Genomic DNA, 23,436 nt, shown 5'->3' on the forward strand with positions numbered 1-23,436 from the left:
CACTCCTATGGCAGGCCTTAACAATCCTGGAGGCAGAGTGCTTGGTTTTATGTGAGATGAGGCTCTAGCATGAGCTGAGCCTGTCTGCAGCTTTCGGAACCATGTCCTTATAGCTGTTCTATGATATACCCATACCATATGTGGCTCACTGGTTAGAGGCGGCAGACCCGGAAGCAGAAGTCGGCCCGGGACCAGGGTTCGATTCCCGACGTGGCAGGGTCGTGGACCAGGGTCAGCGGACTCGATAATTCTCGCCTCGGTGCCTACTCTAACCAGGGGTCCCACTCGGCAACTCTGGGCATTAGCTTGCCTAATCTCCACAACGGCCCCATCAACGCCGGGGATGCCTGGCTCCACCTTGGGGATTCCCAGCAGGGACCATCCCACAGGGAAAGCCAGGATGGGTTCGCCAGCGGTATACAGCGCCAGGACGCCGGCTAGCAACAGTACGCTTTACAAGTATACACATTACATTACATTACATTACATATACTTTTAAGTGCATTATCATCCTCGCGGTTGAATGCTAACTTTGGTTTGGCTTTATCAGAACATGTCGTGTAAGGTGTCATACGCTTTGGAATACTACCCCCTCGGCAGTTCTGGCGACGGGTGTAGCATTCCACCCTTTTAGAGGGAGAAGACATGTTGTTCCTAGTAAACCCGATTAAAGTTAACCAGAGCCTCAGCATCACACAATGGATGCTGCTGCTACAGACACAAGTCTGACCTCCTGCTGCTGGGAGTCCTTCCAGCGAGGGAGGCTTGGACAATAGGTTTCCTGTCTTGGGGGGTGCTAGCACCACCACAGACAGGCCATAGTGTATTGGGGCAGGGAGGGCTGAATGAAATGAGACACTGCCTGGGGCACACAAGGTGTCCCATGCATAGTCCGGTTGAAACCAGTTGCTGGGGCACTCCAACCCCAGCTCTGGCGCAAAACTGGACATAGGGAAAGGGGTGTAACCACCCCCTTCCTTGGTCCCACCCATAGGAGGGACCTAGCAGGTAATCCAGCCCCTCAGATTGGTATATAGGTAGGAGCTGAGTCAAGAGACTTTAGATTTATCCTGAACTGAAACTTGAAACGAAACTCTGGACCTTCGACATTCTACTCAACATAGAAGACTGAAGAATCTCCCTTGTGGTCAAGGAGTGACCACCCTGTGTAAGCAGGCACCATCAAGTGATCAACGGTTTGCTTTGTCGATGCTCCCGCCGGAGCCTGAGCACAGAGCCTGACAAGACCCAGACTTCCAGATTTTCTTCAGCCCAATCCATAGCCACAGCAAAGCTGAGACCCGTGGAGGCGACGAGAGACGTGGGAACGGCCATCTTGGAAAGCCTGCAGATTGCTTCCCGTGCAACTTCTAAGGCACCCTCGAAGTTGTGCATTGGGGATTGAGAAGCCCCAGCCCCGAGCATCATCTGCACCAAAGATCAGCCCTCCACACTCCACGAGTGCCGCGTGGGGCCCTTCTGCATTTTCCTGCTCGACGCGTCTGTCCGGTCACTTGCCCGTTGGCTAGTGGCCTCTGTGACAACGAACCTACAAATTTCCACTGCTGGCCTGGTTGCTCCAGACTGGCCCTTGCTTCCCTGAAAAGGAGAAGCCCATCAGACCTTGCTGGTCTGATCCAGAAGCCATCTTCGATTCCTGCGTGGGTTGCCTTAGCCAAGGCTTGTTGACTCCAATCCGGAAGCCGACACCGCCGACAGCGAGATCCTTCGTGGGACAGTCCGTGCCCAGCTCCTGGTTGTCGTCGACACCTCCTGGTCCACGTGGCTGCAGGGACAAGCTTCACGAATTCACCTGATTGCATCGCGACATCGCCTGGTTCCTTCCTGGTTCCTTCCTGGTTCCTTCCTGGTCACTGGCTAGTGACCCAGATTCTGTCCCCTCTGTTTACAGGTACTCTTCATCCTCGATCTGCCCTTGGATCCAACCGGACACTTCTCTCCTGGTCGCCTGCAGCATCTTTCTCCAAGGCTCCATAGGATTCAGCGACGAAACCCGACACACTTTGACACCTATGCACCCGCTTCCTGTGGGTGAGGTAACGCGAGTACTCCGGTGCTCCTGTGGGTATTAACTATCCTAGTGTCCTAGTTTTCAGTAGCTTTCTCCTAGTCCATCCGGAAGTGTCCTAAAAGAACTAGTTTCCATTTCTTTCGTTCCCATTCTAACTCTATGGTAACTCGCGTGTGTGTTAAGACACTGCACACGCCTCCGGTGGGCCTCCTGCTTCATATCCTATGGTAGTACAGCGTAGCCCGATCGATTACCTAGGCCCTAGGCCTATCCTTTGTTCGTGACGTGGTTCTTACACCACTATTTTAGTATATGGTTTGACGTGCCCCTAGGGCACTACTGTATTTTGGGCAACTTGTTGTATGATAATTAAGTATCTTAATATGTGCTTGTGCCTCTGACCTCATAAAGAGTTCATAGGGGTTGTGATAGTAATAAATACATATATATTTTATATATAACCTGTGTGGTGTCCTTTCATTTGGTATTAAAGGGGTTACATATGGTAAAACAGCTGGCTTCACATTCCCTCTTGAGTTTAGCCTAAGACTGCTTTGTCCATGCTACCACTAGGATAGCTGGTCTATAAGGTTGACTTTACAACCATCACCATAAGGGTTGTTTGGACTGATACAGGGTGCCCACTAGAATAATAGACATCACATATCAGGCCAACTTCTCACAATTGGCCCTTAAATTTAAAGAAGTTTTCAGTGAGGGCCTGTGTCGCGCATTCCATGATGAATGCTGGAGGTGTTGGGGAGTCCCAGGGACCTGCATTAAGTACTTCCTCAATCACCCCTAGTGTGGCCCTCTGGGGGATGTTGGTGTAGAGGGCCTCCATGTGCAGGGTGATGAGGAAGTCTATTTTGGCACTGTCCTCAAATTCTTGTAACAGACGTAACATGTCCGTTGTGTCCTGGATGTATGAAGGGATATGCTTCACTAAAGGTTGCAAAAAGTGATCGCAGAATTGCGACAACGGTTCTAGTACTGAGTCTATTCCCGACACGATTGGGCGGCCAGGGACGGGTGTTGTCTCTTTATGTATTTTTGGGAGTACGTAAAAGTATGGCACCCTCGGGTCTTCCTTCACTAAGAACTCAGCTTCCTTCTTGCTAATCAAACCTTGGCATTCAGCTGATTCGACCATCCCAGAGATGGTGCATCTTAGACGTTCGGTCGGGTTGGAGGGGATGGGTGTATAGTATCGTCTATCACCCAACTGTCTAGGACACTCTGTGTCATAGTCTGTCGTGGTCATTAGAGCCATCGCTCCCCCCTTGTCTGCCTGTTTGATCGTTATGGTTGAGTCATTGGTCAGGGACTCCAATATTTGCATCTCTGTCTTAGAGATGTTCGTGTGATTCCTATGCCTGGAGAGTGCTTTAACATTATTAAGTACTGCCTGCTTGTAGGTCAGCCCCTTATTTGGGACCATCCCACTGTGTGGTGTAAAAGTTGATGCATTGCGAATGCCTGCGTCTTCAATTGCTTCGTGGGGTTTCCCTTCAAAGAAGGCCTTAAGCCTAATTTTACAGAAAAACACATTTGTTGGAAACTGTCTGTTCTGGGGGTTGGGACAAACTCAAGACCCTTCTGTAGGACCTTTTCTTCATCATGAGTTAGCTGGCGTGTAGACAAATTCACTACCAGGCTCACTTCCTGTTGGTTTTGCTCCTGGTGTCCATTCCTTGTGCTGGGGTTTGCTCCCATTGCACTCTCTTGTCTGGCCCGTTGCCTCTTTTTCGCCCGCGCCCTCTGCCCCTACAAAAGGTTGGTTAGCACCTTGTGGAGCATACTGTGGCGGGTATTGGGGGCCAAATTCTTGTAGTGCCTGTGGAAACGGTGGGTATTGCCAGAAGGGAGGTCCCTGGTATGGAGGGTGTGGATAGTTGTATTGTCCACGTCTTCACCCTCTCCTTCCCCTCTGTTGATGGGGTTGCCAGTCATCCCCACTCGAGTTGCTGTCACTATTTGAGCCTCTCCTAGACGAGGTAGCGCTCGAATCTGAGAGGTACCCTGTTCCTGGTGGGACGTAGTCTGCTTTCAGGTATGGGTAAACCTTCTCCTTTGCAAAGCGTTGGATGTCCTTTTGCAACTTTGTGACTTTTTGTTTCATTAGGTATTCTTTATGGTCAGTTAATTCTTTATTGAGTTCAGCTAGTTTAGTATTAAAACTAGGGATTGGGAGAGTACTCTTGAGTGCACTCTCAGCACTCTGGATGTGTACTAGTAGTTCGTCCGCTAGTCGCTTCGCTGTTTTCACAATCAGGATTAAGAGATCATGCGTGCACTTCCAGGATATTTACGACCATTCTATTTTTAACTGGCCATCCTCCCAGAAGATCCTGGGGAATTTTTTAACAATAAGTCTGTTGGGCGCAATCTCAGCCCTGAAATACTCTGCCATGAGTGCTCCATGGAGGGTTATCCTCACCCATTCTCTTTTCATGTCTGATAGTGTCTGCCAGTCAGCTGAGTTGCTTCCTGTGGCACTGTCATTCTCCAGACCAAGGATGGAAGGTGTCCTAAGGATTGCTGCTGCATCATCTTCCCTAAAGCTCAGACCTTGGCCTTCCATTTTTCGGTGGCACAGGGACTTTATGGAGATGAAGATGAAAGGGTAAAACACTACCCCAGTTGCGGTGGTGTGATATCACTACTCATAATAGTGGGTACAGGTTGGGGGATAGAACAGATCTTACCCACCTAGAATATCACCCACGGTGGTTAGCTGTGCAGAGGAATGTTTACAACAAGAGGGAGAGGGTTTGATTGGGCGATTTCCACTCGATAAGAATGGTAGGTCCAACCCCAGCGTGTGCCCTAAAGACGTAATAGTTACAAAAAAGGCTGAGCTGTTCCTCAAGTGAATGGATGTACGTGTACCGCTGGTGTATGGATACTGTAAGGTCACAATGAGTCCTACAGATGGGCATCCATTTTGTTGTATGTAATACCCTCACACACCCTTTCAGGTGTCATGCTTCATCATCTGGGCTGCTCCTCATTGGGTCGGCGGTGCAATACCCAACGGGCAACACCTCAAAGAGGGGCACTTTGGCGGAGATCTTTTATCCAACTGCCGTCAGGTGAAGTGCGGGTGTGGGGCCAGAAGAGCGTAGACGTATATGTGGGTTAAACTAAAGCTAGGAGTACCAGGATCAAGTTTATTCTGGGGGTTTCACAGTTCAGGAGAGGTTGCTCAATGGAACCCATACCTCATGCACCACTTTTGGAAAGTCTTCCAAATTTCAACACAATAGGTTAGTGGTGTGAATTGTGAAAATACATATTCAGGCTTTATTTGTTGTTAATAAAACCTTACACATTGATCATTGCAGATGTACTACATTAAGCAGGAATAATGCAAGAAAGGAAAGTAAAAAGCAGTAACTGTTACCTCCTCTATGTCTGTAGGGGTTGAAGATTCAGTAGGTTTTGATTCGGGTTTTAACTCTTTGGGACAAATTACATATATTTCTTTCTGTAATTCCGGTGTATTGAGATTCTCAGTGACTGTGCGATATTTCTGAATGAAACAAAAATCATTTTCACATATACAGTCACAATAACGGCTTTTAAATTCCTCTTGGACTACAATGTACCTATTTAATTCACCCACTGGGTGGAAACATTAATTAGTCAGGTTACAATGAACAGAACACATAGATCTGACATTAAACAGGATGACTATAGCATGAGAGTGGTCTGCAGTATAACGCAATAAATCACAGAGAAGGAGCATGAAAATGATCTGCCAATTTCCTAGGTGATCTGTTTCACAAAGTTGTTTTGAGCATTAGTCAGACTTAGAAATGGAACATATTTTCAAACCTTCACAAAAATGCACAGATTCACATATAAAAGATTTGTATATTTTTCATGCATATGCATTATGAATGCATAGGCTCAGAAAGTTTGTGGGTCATCCTGCATTCTTAAGTGGCAAAGATGGGACGGTTATAGAGAATTTCAAGGGATATCAGGGAAAATACAAATGAAATAGAGGAAAATGCACAATCGCAACTTTGTTATTATTCACAAACATTTGCATTATCTTTCCCACAAATATCTGGTGAGCAAAACCATACCTTATTTTCCACTTGTAAATGGTATAGTAATTATGAGATAGGGCTTAGAGAGCCCCTATGTTCATAGGGCATGAAAGTGAAATTGGGAACTCACAGGAAAACTGTGTTTCCCTATAAAGAAACCTGCAACAGAATTGTGAAACTTTACAATTTCCTATTTGTTCCTGGAAACAGACCAGCTACATTGGGTTGTACATATTTCCGGATCAGTTTTGCCACAAGGCATTGACATTAGTTGTATAAAGGCCATCACAAAGTGCTCTCAGGAAATATATTTTCCTGAAGACAATGTAACACATTTAATAATAGAAATCGTTTTTTCACAATATTGTTTCTTCACTGAAATACCTCACATGTAGGTACTGACAAAGCAAAATTGAAATTGCACTTGAGAGTAACATAATGAGGCACTTTCAAATCAAAGGCAAATGCTAGGCTAGTTTTGTTTCTTCATTTTTACTTGGTATTTTTGAATCAGCTTGACTATCCGAACATATTAAAAAAGGCAGCCAAAATCGGAGCTCTAAAGTAGCATTTACTGAACTCTGATGGTAGGCTTCCATCAAAATACCTACATGAAATGGGCTCAATTAATCAACCTTATCAAATGCCTGAATATCAGTCAACACATCCGGTGAGAAAAATGTAATATGGGAAAATCAATGTTTTAACCTTCTCCTAATCTCCAATTCACAGTAACGATTTTAACAAGTTCTCGTCATTAGTAAAAAACTTTAGAAAAGCAGTTACTCTGTTAGAGTTGGATGAAAGTACTTTATTCTTACTCTCACCCTCAGAACTAAAGTCTAAACTAAAATGTACATCTTGGGAACTCTGTTATAAGTTGGACATACTTGCCCAACCAAGACTGAAAGAAAGGGATTTACTTATAAAAACTTATATCCCAAAGCAGACCCAACAATATCTCATTTGGAATATTCCCCACGGAGTCCGTAGATTATGGTACCTTTTACGACATGACTTGCTTCCACTCAATTCTCTTTTAGCAAAATGGTATGGGGGATCTCCAATATGTAATCTTTGTAACAATGCTGTACAGGATCGTAATCACGTCTTGTTTATTTGTCCTGCATTGCGCCCATTGCGCCATAAATGGTTAAAACCAATCTGTTTACAATTGGGAATTGTAAATGCAAAAACGTTTTTCCATGCACTTTACCGCCCTCCAAATGAAATGTTTTGTTCCAGAATTTTTAAATTTTTTAAAGGGTTTTTAGATATTTATTAATGATGTACAGGGAGATGTTGATGATTGCTTTACTCGCCGATAATGTAGTGTTTTCCTTTTGTTGTATGATGTTATTCATTAACTATTTTAATTGTATAATGGTGTGTTTAATTTTATGTGGCCCTCATTCGAGAGCCGAAACATAATAAACTTTTTGACTTTTTTTTTTTCCAATTCACAGTATAAATGTATGAACTTGGTTTGTGTTGGGAGGAAAAGAAAAGTGTCCAAATTACACTTACCATTTGCACTGGGAAGAAACACAACATATGCACACCATGATATACAACCAGTTTTAATGCCCCTCTTGTACACGCAGCGCAGTTATTCGACAACAGTAAGTTGAAAATCCTGTTTTCTTGCAGCAAGCATCCAAACATGTTTTCCTGCATTCTTTTAAAAGTCGTCTTAATTGTTAAAATCATGTATTGGTATATTTTAATTGGTGTTCTTGACAGTTCACCTTACCGATTCTTAGGGCTGCAGTTGGTTTTGCTGAAGTTCTAAAGTAATATCTGTAACCAGTTTTCCCTTCCAAGAGCACACTGAGGATGCACTAAGGTGCAGTTTTGGACTAGGTGATGCAAGCATCTTGAGATGCACTGGTTCTGCTTTCTCTTACACGATGTGAGACCCCCGTGCAACACAAGCAGGGTGTGACTTGTGGTGCTTCATTGGGATGTTACCATAATGCATCTGCTACCCAGCTCATTTCTGTGTTTCAGGCAACAGTAACTCCACCCTGAATTGTTGATGCTGTCATCATCCTCACATCACCACTGCAAAGTGGTATCCAAACCCAAGGAAGTGGATTAGAAATAATACATTTCCTATACAAGGTATAGAGAAGCAGGGTCCAACTCTGAGTCTTTATTCAGAGCTGTTCTTTCAACGCACCTGATCACGAAGGATGGGTTATGCTTCACTGCTCCATTGAATGCAACTCTCCAAGTCTTCTTTTACTGTTACTGCTTTAAGAAGTTGTTCCAACTTTTCCAATTGCTTCAAGACGGTTGTGGCATCATCTTCCAAGTTGGATATATGTTCTTTTGCCCCATCTATCAACGGGCCCTGACGATCGAGGCATTATCCCATGCAGTCAAGTCTGATCGCCGGGGTGTTGAAATGGGCATCACTGGAACGAAAACCTGCATGAAGATCTGTTATTATGGCCATCGCATCAGCCGTCTGCTCCGTATTTGTACACCCAACTGCACCCTCCTTCGCATCCAATGGGGGCTCCATTCTGCCTGTCACTTTAGGGCTCCCCAAGGGACGTTTGCACTGCTAAGGATATCCCTGCACCATGATGGCCAAAGTGGATAAAAGTGCTGTTGTGTGCGAGGAGGTAGAAAAGCAGCTTGCACGGCGGTCCAGAAGGAGGGCCCGGCAAGGCACACTATGTGGATCACTCCTAGGTTGACTAGGACGGGTGGCGCTAATAGAGGAGGGTGCACCAACACCCAATAAGGTTGTATCCCACACAGGACATGCAGGTAGCGGTGCCCCCAAGAGGAACCACCGAGTGGTAGCAGAAAGGCAAAGGTGCAGACGGTACGGGGCTCAAGGTGCCAGCGTCCGCATGTGGCAGATATTAGAGGAAACAGGGCTGGGAGGTAGAGAGGGCCAGTAGGTCACTTTCCGAGAACCATTGTATTGCAATGCAGGAAGGTTGTCATTTACGTTGTATGGGCCGCTGTAGGCCCCTCTAGGTCAGCAGCTCTGTGAGGAGGAGAGCACGCCAATTGTTTTGCAGCCCGCCCCTGTTCCACAGGCCTGTTTAATGCATGCCTTACCACAGTAGGAGCCAGAGAAGCAGGCAGGATGTAGGCATCTCCCCCATGGCCATGCCGGAGCACTGCACAGACCCCAGGACAGGCCCATCCACCAGAGGCCTGGAGCCGTTGAATGCCCCATGAGGCCACATGTCAGGATCTGCCGGCCGCATCGATTCCGGCCCCCAAGTGCCATTGATCTTCCTCTCTGGCAGCAACGTGGCGAGCCAAATGACGATGGGGCGGGGAGAGTGTGTGGCCCAGGGTCGCTCGGTATCCTCAAGCCTCCTGCTCACCCTCGACCTCTGTCGCCGTGGGGCCTCCGAGACAAGCGCTGGGCCTCCGCGTCCCCAGTGCCCACTCCACCAAAAAAGAGCAGCAGATCATGCCTCTGCTCTTAGGACGATAGCGTTCATGGTACAGATGTAACTATGCTGATCACAATTTTGGTCCAAAATTAGTATAATGGAGGCTCTCCTTGCCGAGCCTTCATTGCTACGCAACCAGCAATGTCTATGTTTTAAACAATACAGTTATCTATAGAGAGACAGTACCATAAATGCGGTATTCTAGCTTTGGAGAAATCATCTGTGAGCACTTGACATTTGTTAATCTACAAGCAAATTAACCATTTCACTAGAATATGTTGCACTAACCAGTTGCACTGCACTGTAGTTGCCCATCCTGAAGCATGCAGAAGTTACTGGGTCATCAAAATCACCAAATACTAATCCAGCAACAGTGCCAAAACCTGCTCTCTCCAGAGTAAGGCCACAATGCATCTCTTCTTCATTGGATTCCACCGACAGCAAGGATGTGATTCGTCTGCTTCAGCAACATCAGAAAATGACGTGCTTTCTCTGCTCCATTTCAATCGAGAACTGTGTTATCTAATTCAGCAGCTCCAGTACTTCACCAACCATCACCAAAGACTAAACAATGTTCAACCTTGGAATTCAATGGATAGCTCACATCCACATCATCAGCGGAAAGAAACAAAGGTGACGGACTGCATCCTTATGTACAAAAGCAACTGTACCTATTTGTTTTGCTTTTGTAAAACGAAAGAGTTTTAATGGGACTGGTTACACGTTTTGCCTTCTTTAGAGTTATGTTTAACTTTTTGAACTCAGCTGCAATAATCAGAAAATGAAAACATTTGTCTAGTTCCCTTTAATTTTTCAATTAAAAAAAAACCCTACTTTATATTCCCCGTAGATGATGTTGCACATTATATGATGTTGCACATTAGAGTGATTTTTTTTAAATGTATTTTTCTTATCACGGAGGATGTTGTGAGGATCATGTCTTCCAACGCAGAGACCCCTTTCTCATTTCGGTTTGAGAATATATGTTACTAAATATGTAACAACTGAGGAATTGCTGTCTCATCCAATGCACGTTTCTGGCATGTGCCTTTTCTTTTGTAAATGTTTAATGAATATCTCTGATAAGCAAGATCAATCAAGATCAATCAAAAACACATTCAGTGCTCATTTATTAAATATTTAGTTTAGAAATTATTTCAGCAATGTCTGTTTCCCTTATTAATTTTACTATTTTAATCTCTTGCTTTAAGGCTTCTTTCTATTAGTTTAGGCTCTCAAATAATAAACAGGACAGTTTCCATTTTAGCTTAATTTTCCATTTTAGTTAGGCTGTCCAGCTTGTTTAGCATTGGCCCCAACTCCATTCTAGGTAATTGGCACTGCCATATTTGGCAATGGAGGCTGTCATTTTTCCTCAAATTATGCAGAATCATTAACAGGTCTGCCTTTGAAGCAGATGTTGTCTGTGCCTAGCTTTACAAGAACTATGAAGGTGGCAAGGCATTAAGAAATAGACATCAACAAAACCCCGTGTTATATCAGTCTGGGGCAGGCGCATTTTTCAAGGTCATATAACATCCTTGGCTAAAATAGTGTAGTCTGAATTGATTATATGTCCTTAAGAAAATGTCTGTGACCCACTCCTTGACCCACATAATCTATATCCGACATTCCTCAACTTATGTCAGAAATTCCAATCTCTAATAAGTTTCAGTATATAAGGACTGTCACTTCACCCAGGTTGCAGGAGCAGATCCAGATGAGCATGGAACCAGGTTCCATCTCGCCAGAAGAAACTGCAAGCAATACTTCCTGAGGCTATGTGAAGCATTTCATGTTGCCTTCACAAACTGTTGCCAGGATTGTGTTCTCTCATAGATACAATCTCCTAGCACTTAGCCTTGTGCTCGAAATAGCCGACAAGAAATTCCAAACAGCCAACAAACTCTGTTGTCTAGGTATGTGCACCACCTACGAAGTTCAGGCTTATTATTTATCTGATAGAGCTAGCATAGCACTTAAAGATAGCAATGTTAGGGTGTAAGGAATATAAATTGTGATATTACTATTTTTCCCTGTATTAACTGTTATTCAAAAGCCTAGCTGCCTTTTATTCTCTTTGTGATGTTACCAATATTATGTGCACTAGATTCCAGCATTTTAAAAGAACTCTTTTAAAATAAATATGTTGAATACATATTCCGTTGCTTGGGGTCGTGAATCTGTAAATCATACCTTCATTAATTATTCTATATGTAGCTCACAACATAAAGCAGGGGCTTCATGATCCCAGTTATTGATTGCTTTTCAATGAAGATTGTGATTGATTGCCTTTCAATGAAGATCTGACAGAAAATTTCAAAATTAGTCAGACCTCTTTTGCTGGAGGAAAAGAACATGATACATGTGAGAAGTTTCCCTGGCATATGATGTCGGTTTGCCCTAGGGGCCTCACAAACCATATACTATGAAAGTGGTATAAGAACCAGGTGAGGGATAGAAGTGAGGCCTAGGGCCTGTAGAACCGCTGGGGCAACCAGGAACCACCCAAGGTAGGGACACAGGAGACCCACGGGGGATGCGTGCAGTGTCTAAACACAGCCGCGAATCACCATTGACTTCTATGGAGAAAGTTTAAGGTAGAGTTTTAAAGTTTAAGGACACTTAGGAGTGGAATGCGAGGGAACCCCTTCAGTACTGGACACTTCGAGAGTCAAGACCCATGGGAGCACCAAAGTACTTGTGTTACCTCATCCAGGGTAGCCGGGTGCATAGGTGTCTTTTCATGTCGGGTTTCGTTGTCGATTCCTATGAAGAGCTGCAAAGAAGTGCTGCAGGCGACCAGGAGCAAAGAGTCTGGATGGATCCAAGGGTGGATCGGAAATCCGAAGAGCCTGAAAGCAGAGGGGACAGAGTCTGGGTCACTAGCCAGTGACCAAGATGGCGACAGGAAGATGCCAGCCGATGTTGGATGCTTTAAGGTGAAGTGGGTGAAGCTTGACTCTTCAGCCACGAGGTCCAGGAGGAGGTGACGACAACCATGAGCTGAATTTGACCTGTCCCACGTTGGATGTCGAGTGCTGCAGCGTCGGTATCCGGATTGGACCCAACAAGTCTTAGCAACAGCAACCCACGCAAGATGATAAGATTGGCTTCAGTGCAGACCAGCAAGGTCTGTGGGACTTACCCTTTGGAGGGTAGTCAGAGCACGTCTGGAGCAACCAGGAAAGCCCTTGAAACAGAGGAGGGTCCTTCGTGGGGACCCACTAGCCAACAGACTAGGGATTGTAAAGGAGCCTCGAGCTGCGGTGAAAAAAATGGGCCCACGGAACACTCGTTAAGGCCTGCCATAGGAGTGACTTATAGGTTAATATGTGTCTATATATATAGGTAGATATAGGTATACTATATCTAAGTAAGGGGTGCTTACACCACCTTACCCAGGCTGCAAGTGCAGACCTGTGGTGCCATTTTAGAAGGCTTCCCAGGGGTGGCATAATACATGCTTCAGCCCCTGTAGGCCTCTGGGGTACCTATGCCCTAGGTACCTAAGGTACCATATACTAGGGGCTCACAAGGTAACTCAGTAACCAATCTGGTATGTACCTAAAGTACATGCAATCAATTTAGAGAGAGAACAGCTGGGCTGTGGGTCTGATTAGCAGGGCCACAGCCAGACTAAAGTTGAAAAACCAGTGAAACACAGAAGAAAGTGGGGGTAACCATAGGAAGCAGACCCTACTCTCCTACAATACATTTAAAAATGTGTAGGCATTATGTCAAGGCTAGGGAGAATGAAGATGCAAGGGTAGACTGTTCTTGCTAAACCACTTAATATAAAAGACCTATGGCCATTCCCCAAACCTGTACATTCATTCCAATGTAACTCTCTGGTATATAAACATTGATCTATGATGGAAATTCACAATCATGGTCATGGACCTCAGCTTTATGGTACGAAAAAACACAAAAAATACAAATGGACAATTTCTTAATGTAGTTATAGAAAGGACCAATAATGATGAAGATAAATCTTTATTTCAATCCGAATAGGGACAAATAGTAATCTACCCTTTGGTTTGGGCATGTCCAAGCAGAAATTAGGTCCCTATGCTTAGGGTTTTATTGCAGAGGGGGATAAAAGGTAAATTTGTATTAGAGGTGAATTACGAATGAGGCAGCACAATCAGGCCCTCTACTTTGCTTCACAATAATTCCAGTACAGTTGATCGCCTACACTAAGTAGAAGGCTGTTTCCAGAGATGAACTGATAATCTGTTTCGAGAATCATTGATAATTTGCTGAGGGAAGAAAGACCTAAATAGTCCAAAGAGGATAGCTTAACTACTGCATCTATTGTAGAATTAAAGATTAATACTTTCTTCTCTCACATGTTTCAAAATTGTACTGTAATGGAAATCTACTGTACGTAGCAGCTCTAATGAAGACTGTCAAATTGACAACAATATTCTGAAGTAGGGGTGGTTCCATTGGATTTTGAAAAATGGTTTGAGGTTTTTAGAGAATTCCAATCCAGCTATTTCTCTTTAGCAGAAGAAAGGTCTGTTGACAAAGATGGTTAGTCAGCTGGTCAGAAACACTTATTCCAAAGGGGGTTAATAAGGGAAATAGAGAAGATGTATGCTGGCTTTCTCATCTCTAGACAAACCCAGTCATTATTGATTCAGTTTTCTTACTGTTGAGTTTATTCGAGAGAGAACTGGATGAAACCACTCCACTAGCTGGCCATTTATCAGCCCTAATTTGTTTAGAGACATTTGATCATTGTTTTAGGGACATTAATTAAATATTATTATATCTGAGAGACAGAGACTTTAGAGATAGTGTAAAAAAAAAAGACAAGGATGGACACTGGCCACCATATCAATGTAATCTTAATATTTCTTCTGGTGACACAATAGGATGCTGCTTATCTCAATCATCACAATTGGAAACATGTATCAGTCGATGTTTAGGTGTTGAAAAACAGTTGAGGGTTTCAGATAGATCTATATATGTTTATACGAAGTGCCAGGTCTTCAGCTCCTTGCAGAACTCAAGAAGTGAGGATGAGGCTCTGGTGTATTGAGGGAGGTTGTTCCATGTTTTGGGTGCGATGTAGGAGAATGACTGACCTCCAGTTTTGCTTTTGCGGATGCAGGAAGTGTGTGTGTGTGAGAGTGAGGCAGGCCGTAGGAGACTGGTCGGTTGGTGAAAGTGTATGAGGCTGTTCAGGTATTGTGGTCCTGTGTTGTGTAGGGTTTTGAATGTGTGCATGAAAAGTTTGAATTGTCTACACTTTTGTATGGGGAGACAGTGAAGCTTCCTGAGGTGTGGCGTGGGAGGTCAAGTATGAGCCATGTGGGGGTGTTCTGGGTGGTCTGAAATCTGTGAAGGAGTTGTATGGAGATTCTGGCGTTGACCTGCAAGTGATGAGTTGTTGTGTGAGGGCCAGTCTGGTGTTCTGAGGTAACCAATTGAAAATCCTTCGCAGCATCCGCAGGATGTAGAAACAGGAGGGACACATTGCGTTGACTTGAGCGGTCATGTTGATCTTATCATCTAGGATGATTCCTAGATTTCTTGTGTGGTCTGTGGGAGTTGTCCTAACTCCAATGGCCACCAAGTGGGTCTATGGGGAGGTCTTATTGCCGAAGATCAGTACTTCCATCTTTTTGAAGCTGAGCTTCAGGCACATAGTTTGCATTCAATCTGCTACCATGGTCATGCAGTTGGTGAATTTGGTTCTGGTGGTGATGGTCTAGTCCATCAGGGAGAGGATGAGTTGGCTGTTATCAGCGTTGGAGATGATGGTAAAGTCTTGTGATCGGATGATGTTGGAAAGCGGTGTCATGTATATGTTGAAAAGGGTGGGCCTGAGGGACGATCCCTGTGGAACTCCACATACCACTTTCTTGGTCTCTGATGTAAAGGGTGGAGCCAGACACTTTGGGTTCTTCCAGTGAGGAAGGATAGTTCTATTTGAGAGCAGATCCTTGTATGTCAAACTCGAGTGAGTCTTCTGATGAGGGTGCTGTAGACGACATTATTAAAGGCCATGGAGATGTCGAGCAGGATGAGAGCTGCTGTTTCTCCTCAGGCCAGGATGATTTGAATGTCGACAGTGGCTGAAATGAGTGCATTTTAGTGCTGTAGTTCTCTCTGAATCCTGATTGAGTGTTTTGTAGAAGATGCTAAAGTTCAAGGTGGGGTGTGACTTTACTATGTCAACTGGCCAGAACAGTGAGCTTTCTGCCTTCTTCAACCCAAATGTGTGAAAAATTGGGTTGTTGGTTGAATGGGGTGTTAACCTGTTAAAGCAATAGCAACAGTTGCGGTCAGGGTGAACCACAAAAGTCACTAAATCAATCTGAGCTTAACCCTCTGGTAGCTAGGCACAAAGGCAGTCAGGCTTAACTTAGAGACAATGTATAAAGTATTTATGCAGCACACAAACAGAAATACAGTGAAAGCACAATACAACAATTTATAAAAATCCCACATGAATTTAGAAAAATAGAGTTAATTTTTATAAATGATTTGAAGCCAAAAGGACAAAAATATCAGTAGAACCAGAAAATATACTTTTTAAAGTTTAAGGTAAAAACTAGCGCCTAAAAGATCAAAGCCCCAACCGCTGACATCTATACTCAGAAGGCTGGATTCAAGTAGAAAAATATGGCCAACCGCAATGGAGCGCGAGTCCGATACACAAAGTACATTGGCCTCGGTCAGCGCTTATCTTAGGACTTATAAGAATTTGAAGAAAAAGTCTCTGAGAAGGCAGAAGTTCATTGGGGCAAGGCTGCAAGAGGGATTTGAGATGGAGACATCGTCGTTGGGGAGCTGCTGGATGAAGTCTCAGTGAAGATATGTAAGTTCGGACTTAGTTTCTCTTTTAGAATATCAATAATCTCCAGTGGGATGAGGCTAGAGGCCGTAGCAGATGATAGTTTCATGTGGCCGGATACCCCTTTGGCAAAGGAGCACTGAACAAGATTTGCTGTTGTGGAGAAGAATGTAGAGGGAGCAGCTAGTTTTAAGCCAAAAATGTAAGTCCTAAGTTTTGGATATTGGCTATCTGGGCACCTGTAACACCACCACCAAGGGTGCAGGACCTGAGGTGCACCACTTGATGGATTAAGACTCGCTCAGATTGGGTCCAGGGGCAGGTTCAAGATTGTTGGAGCAATTTCTGCCCCTGAGGCTCTAATCAGGAGGCCAGTAAACTAGCCCTTAGAGTCACTCTGTTAGTCCTGGGTTCAAGAAGTGGAACATGACTCAAGCAGAAGGGCACCCCTCTAACAGTTCAAGGCAGATTCCAGGCAGTAATGCAGTCCTTCCAGGCACAGCAAAGCAGTCTTATGGAGTACCCAGCAGGCCACAGTAGAAGCAGACAGTCCTCTGAGAGTACTTCCACTGGTCCAAAAAGTGAACTGAAGAATGAGTCCTATTTTTATAACCGTTGCCTTCTCTGAAGTAAGAGAAGTTTCTAGAGAATTCCCTTTGAAGCACTTGAAGTTTCCTGCTTCCTCTGACCTGGGTCCTGGCTGTGTGCATGAACAATGCAGGGGTGAGAAGTCCTTTGTATGAAGGCAGAGCACAGCCTATGTAGTTAAAAGTGGGGCAGTGCCCAGCTCCACCCCCTACCCTGCCAGTTGGTGAAAGGTCCTGGCACACCTAATTGCTCTATTGTGTGGCTGTCTGAAAGGAATGAACAAAGTCCAACTGCCAAGTACACCCAGTCATCTGACCCAGGAACAGGCATTGGGCACCAAATATTTAGGGCAGGAAAATGCCAACTTTCTAAAAGTATAATTTTCAAAGTTGTAACTTAACATTTTTGGAGGATTTTTTATTACAATTCTGCAAATACTAAACATGAAATGTTTACCTGTTATCAATCTAAAGTTGGCGCGTATTAAATGTAATAAGGCAACCCAATGTTATCCTATGGCAAATGCAGACCTCACAGGAGTGGGAAATTAGTGTAGGTGCTTTCCCCACCAGCATACGTAAACCTTAAAAGTACATGCCCAACCTTTTAATTACAATGCACCCTGCCCTATGGGCTACCTATGGCCTACCGTAGGGATTATATATATGCAATAAAAGGATTGGCCCTGAGTTTATGGTATACTACTTTACCAGGAACTTATAAGTAAATTAAATATGCCAGTCAGGCATAAGCCAATTATACAATGTTTTAGGGAGTGAGTACAAGCACTTTATCACTGGTTAGTAGTTGTAAAGTGCACAGAGTCCTAAAGCCAACAAAATGGAATTCAGCAAAATAGCAGGGGAAAATGCAAAATGTTCGGGGGTGTCCCTGCATAGAGGGCCAAGACCAACACAACCCGCCTCCAGCCAAAAACCAAGGGAGACTAATTAATACATTGATCGACTTCCCTGCATAGGCATAGAACATGGACAATGTCCCTCCTCTGCAGAGGCCCTTGCCAGTTCTATGCTCCTCTAAAATCGGTTGTATCCCTCTGTCTACACTCTGCTGAGCCAATTAACTGACCCATAGGGAACCCTTCTCCTCACCAGTGGACCCCGTCTGAGTACCACCTAGACTTAACTTGCTTACAGATGCATCCCAATAGGCAGACAGAACCACCATGGCCTATACAATGATATTGCCCATTCTACCCTTGGATCAGACTTCTGTACCCAAATCAAGGAAAACACTGCCCATAAGGGCAGCAACCAAGAGAGGCAATTTACAGTTGTCAGTGTCAAGAGCCAAACCCCAGACCAACCATGGATCTTTGACCTCTGAAGTTTCTCAGAGTGAGAGGTACCAGCAAAGGTTGTTGTGCATCTTTCTTCCACTCACCATCCCACCAGTCAAGGCGAGGAAGCCTGAGACTGGTCACTTAGCCTAGGTTCTTTAACCTGAGGCTGAGCAGAAGACAGGGGTGAGTCCTTCCTACTGTCCAGCTGGGCCTCTCTACCTTCTGTTTCAGAGTGGTAACCCCAGAATTCTGAGTTTTCAGGGCACTGTGGGTGGCCACCCCTCCTAACTCTCCTACTATTGATGTCAACTCATTCCCAATAATGCACTCTATGGGCATCTGGGGACAAACTATGACTCTTCTCTGGGTTACCTCCCCAACCCACTCCAGGGATACCAGGATCATGGAATGGAAAATATCCTACCCCCAGGCCTGAATTAACCTACACACCTGGCTGGTGTATTGCTATGGGAAAACCAGCCCTTCCACTATCGAGGCCTGGCTGACCCTGATGTCTCTCAAAACAATGTTAAGGATCACATTCACCTTGACCCGGTGGAAGTGACAACTCCCACCCTCAGGGAAAACAAGTCTACCCTCTGATTTCACTTTCCAACTAAGGAAGATTATGGCATGGTCTATCTCCTGCCCCTGTGGAATACTTACCCCTATGGACACAGTGGCCATTCCTTTAGAGGTACCCACCAGTGGGGGGTTTCTTAGGACAGACTGAGTCCCCTTGCTTGTGCCCGGCCCCTAACTGGTGCACACAAAGCAGTAGGGTTGAAAATGAATCGTCTTGGGCCACTGCCCACTGGATCCTCCCCCCTTGTTTCCCAGTAGGAGCATGGGAACCCTTCCCCCACTTTACTTTGAGACTTGTCCCTTGGCCTCTCCCTAATTTTGTTATGGGAACCTGAACCATCCATCTTGGGGTCACTCCCAGGTACCTTCTTATTCAGTCTGGTACTAAGTCAGAAGTCCACCGCCTTAGCAAGCTCCCTGGGTTCAGAGAGTTTACTATGCACAAGGTATTGGTGCAACTCTGTAAAACGAAGCATGATCATGTCCTCTCTAGCAATCAAATTGTACAGCCCCTTGTAATTATTCACTTCACTGTCCTTAACCCAATCATCCACCTAGGTCTGCTGGGGCAGCTTCTCGCTGTCCCTGAACTCCATCTGGGTTGAGTCCATATTCCCTGGTCAGGGTCTCTTTCATATGGGGACACTTCATCTGTCTCCTTTCCCTTGGTCTAACATGGTATCAACTTCCTTTGTTTGGAATGTGCCTCCCAAAGCTGGAACCCCAACCTTCCTCAGGGACCCTGTGCATCTTTAGGGCAATCTCATAGGCCTCACACCAGTAGTCTATATCATCTCCCACAACACAGGCAGGCACAAAATCCTTTGGAATGTGGACTCTCTTTTCTCAAGTGGACTCTGGAGTAATGCTACCACTATTGTTGCTGGATTTCGAGGGTTGTCTGGCCTTGAGCTCCATCTCACTCATGTTTTTCTCATGCTCCAGCAGCAGTTTTTTCTCAGCCAAGGCTGTCTCAGCTTTCCTCTCCTCTGCTTCGAGTTTTATTTTGGTCAGCTGCATTTTGAGCTCCATCTCGCTCATGTTTTTCTCCCGCTCCAGCAGCAGTTGTTTCTCAGTCAAGGCTGTCTCAGCTTTCCTCTCCTCTGCTGCAAGTTTTCGTTTGGCCAGCTGCATTTTGAGCTCCATCTCCACCATTTTCTGTCCTCCAGCTCCTATGGGGACAGACCACAGACAGACACACTGCTTCCTGCCCCATCCTGGGCATCATCTGGAGGTGAATTGTGCTCTTCCCACAGCTCAGGACTCTGGTTTGGATCCTCATCATCATTTAAGGTTAGCCCCTACTCCTCTGGGTCATCTTCCTCTGGCTTGATTGCTTCCTCTAGACTTCCTCATAGGCTCTCATGGCTACCTGGAGATCCAACTTGGTAGATTGCTTGCTTGCCTTCAGCCACCCATCTGTGCAGAGCCTCTACAGCTCAGTGAGGGTGTCAAAGTTGACTAGCTCCATCTCCAAGGTACAAAGAAGGAAGATAAGATACTTAATTTAGAAAAAGGAGAAAACAGCCAATAGAAAACTTCGAAGAATATGAATAGAGGTCAACTTTGTTGTCAAAATATTTATATGGGATTTTTGTATTACAACTATCATTGCATGGCACTGCACAAACACAAGATTCTAATGTTGCTTTCAGGTCAGGGAAACGAGGGGAGAATATAACAAGTACTAGAGAAATTCCCTCAAGACCTATATACTTTTCATCAATAGCCTAATTTGCATATATTTACTTCAGTCATGCACAACAATAACATCAAAACTAATGAGTTTTGTTTCTTTGATATTTTATTTCATCATTCTTTTGTTTATTAATTCATCATTTTTTATTTGTTCTTTTTCATTTCTTGGAAAATCTTTTTATCATTTTTTTAACAAGTATACACTTTTTCATACAAAATACATATTTAACAAATATCACAAAATTATTACAAAAAGAGAAAAACCTGGACTGTAAAAATGCAATAAATACAATACATTTCTTGTTTGTATCTGCATAGGTCCTGAGGAAGGTGATACAGAACCCACCGAAACGCGCGTCAACCTTGCGTGGGATCCATTTTTACATCTGATGGTGACAAGTTTGGGCAGAATAATTTCGTCTTCTGCCTTATCTAATCAAGATTTGTTCAGATACTACATTTGTATGGAATGTATGGATGGCAATAGGTTAGAATGATTGTGTATGTATGAGTGGTATTGTATTTATTGCATTTTTACAGTCCAGGTTTTTCTCTTTTTGTAATAATTTTGTGATATTTGTTAAATATGTATTTTGTATAAAAAAGTGTATACTTTTTAAAAAAATGAAAAAAAGATTTTCCAAGAAATGAAAAAGAACAAATAAAAAATGATGAATTAATAAACAAAAGAATGATGAAATAAAATATCAAAGAAACAAAACTCATTAGTTTTGATGTTATTGTTGTGCATGACTGAAGTAAATATATGCAAATTAGGCTATTGATGAAAAGTATATAGGTTTTGAGGGAATTTCTCTAGCACTGCACAAACACAAGTAATTGATTGGTGTTTGATAGGGGTGTTCACCATGTTCAAGCAACTACCACAATCCCTGTCAGGGTGAATCACAAAAGTCACTAAATTAACCTGTGCTTAACCTTCTGGTAGCTTGGCACAAAAGATGTCAGGCTTAACTTAGAGGCAAAGTGTGAAGTGTTTCTACAGCACACAAACGTCAATAAAGTGAAAGCCCACCACAAGAACAATACCACAAAAAATATAGAAACAGAGTACATTTTTATAAATTATTTGCTATTTGACATCAAAAATGACAAATATCTAATCACTGGAACTAGAGTTCCAATTTAGAAACACAGAGTACATATTAATAAATTATTTGACACTAAAACGACAAATATCCATTCGCCAGAGTTATCAATTTTTTAAGTTTAAGGTAAAAATGAGCACCTATAAGATCAACGTTCCAACTGCCGACATAAAGTCATGCAAGACCGGGTCAAAGTCGAAAAATAAGGCAGACCTTGATGGAGCATAAGTTGGATACAAAAAGTGGTTTGGGCCCAGTCAGCGCTTACTTTCGGACTTAGAAGAAATTTGAAGAAAACGTGTCTGAGAAGGTAGAAGTTCAGCGGGGCAAGGCTGCAGATGGTGTCCGAGGAGGAGGTATCGTCATTGAGGAGCCGCCAGACGAAATTGCAATGAAGATTTCAAAGTTTGGTCCTAGTCTCTATTTTAGAAGTCAAACAGCTCCTGGGGAATGAGGCTGTAGCAGATGAGAGTTCCACGAGGCCTAATACCCCTTTGGCGAAGGGCACCTGAATAGGATTTTCTGCTGCGGAGAAGAACGTAGCAAGAGCTGCTGCAAAGTGAGGCCACCCGACAATGCATCTCAGGCAGATAGACAAGCAGCTTGGCCACGGTCTCCTCAAGGTTCTCAGAGCAGTTTTTACCCAACATTTTCTAAGTCCCATGTTTTGGCTTTGACCCTCTGGGCCCCTTTAACACCCCCACCAAGCATCCGGGACTGGAGTGGAGGGGGGTTAGGACTCACAACTGCTGGGTACAGGTGCGAGTTCAAGATGGTTGGAGACTTTTCTGTCCCTGAGGCTCCAATCAGGAGGCCAGCCAACTAGCCCCTGGAGTCACTCTGGTAGTCCTGGGTTCAAGAAGTGGAACAGGACTCAAGCAGCATAGCAGGCCTTATAGGGTTCAAGGCAGGCTCCAGATAGCAAGGCAGTTCTTCCAGGTGCAGCAAAGCAGTCTTGCTGAGTCCCAGTAGGCCACAGCAGCAGGCAGTCCTCAGAGAGTTCCTTCCCCAGGTCCAAAAGGGAAACTGAGGAGAGGGTCTGAGGGTTCTATTTTCATACCTCATGCCTTCTTTGAAGTAGGAGAAGTTTCTAGAGAATCCCCATTAAAGTGCTTGAAGACTCCTGCTTTTCCTTCCCAGGCTCTTGGCTGTCTACATGAACAGTGCAGGGATACAAGTCCTTTGCGTGAAGGCAGGGCACAGCCTATTCAGTTGAAAGGGGGGCTGAGCCCAGATCCACCCCCATCCTGTGAGTTGATGGCCCATACTTTTATTGTGTTGCTGTCTGGGAGGAATAAACAAAGTCCAACTACACCCAGTCAAGTGACAGGAACAGGCTGCATGCATCAAATAATCAGGGCAAGAAAATATCAACATTCTAAAAGTTACATTTTCATAGATGTAACTTAAAATTGAACTTTACCATTAAAGAGGATTTTTTTTAAAATGTGTACCTGTAAGAAATTGGATTACTGGTGGAGGGGAGGTAAAACCCTTCTCAAGCAGCAACCACAATTCATCTCATGGTGAAGTCACAAGCAAACCCTAAATTAACTTTTGCTCAACCCGCAGGTAGCTGGGCACAAAGAAGTCAGGCTTAACTCAGAGGAAGTGTGTAAACCATTTGTGCAACACTTCAACCAGTAACTCTGTGTCAAAACACTGTAGAAGAAGCCCACAACAGAGTTAGAAAAATAGAACAATTTCTAATAAATAAAACAAGACCAAAATTACAAAAATCTAATTAGTAGAATCAGAGATATTCAACTGTAAAGATGTTAGTGAAAAAAGGCATAAAGCAGCAACTGTGGATATCTGTAG

At 44.2% G+C, this 23,436-nt stretch overlaps 1 protein-coding gene across 1 annotated transcript in view; it reads right to left on the bottom strand.

The window, feature by feature from the left end:
- The window catches only part of LOC144762756 (uncharacterized), a 242,030-nt gene that overhangs the window by 201,574 nt on the left and 17,020 nt on the right, over positions 1–23,436 (bottom strand). The window contains exon 3 of the mRNA XM_078648007.1: positions 5,439–5,567. Coding sequence (XP_078504133.1) covers positions 5,439–5,567 — 129 coding nt within the window. The remainder of the gene's footprint in view (positions 1–5,438; positions 5,568–23,436) is intronic.

This window comes from Lissotriton helveticus, chromosome 6, assembly GCF_964261635.1.
Source record: "Lissotriton helveticus chromosome 6, aLisHel1.1, whole genome shotgun sequence".
In the NCBI taxonomy this organism is placed as follows: Eukaryota; Metazoa; Chordata; class Amphibia; order Caudata; family Salamandridae; genus Lissotriton; species Lissotriton helveticus.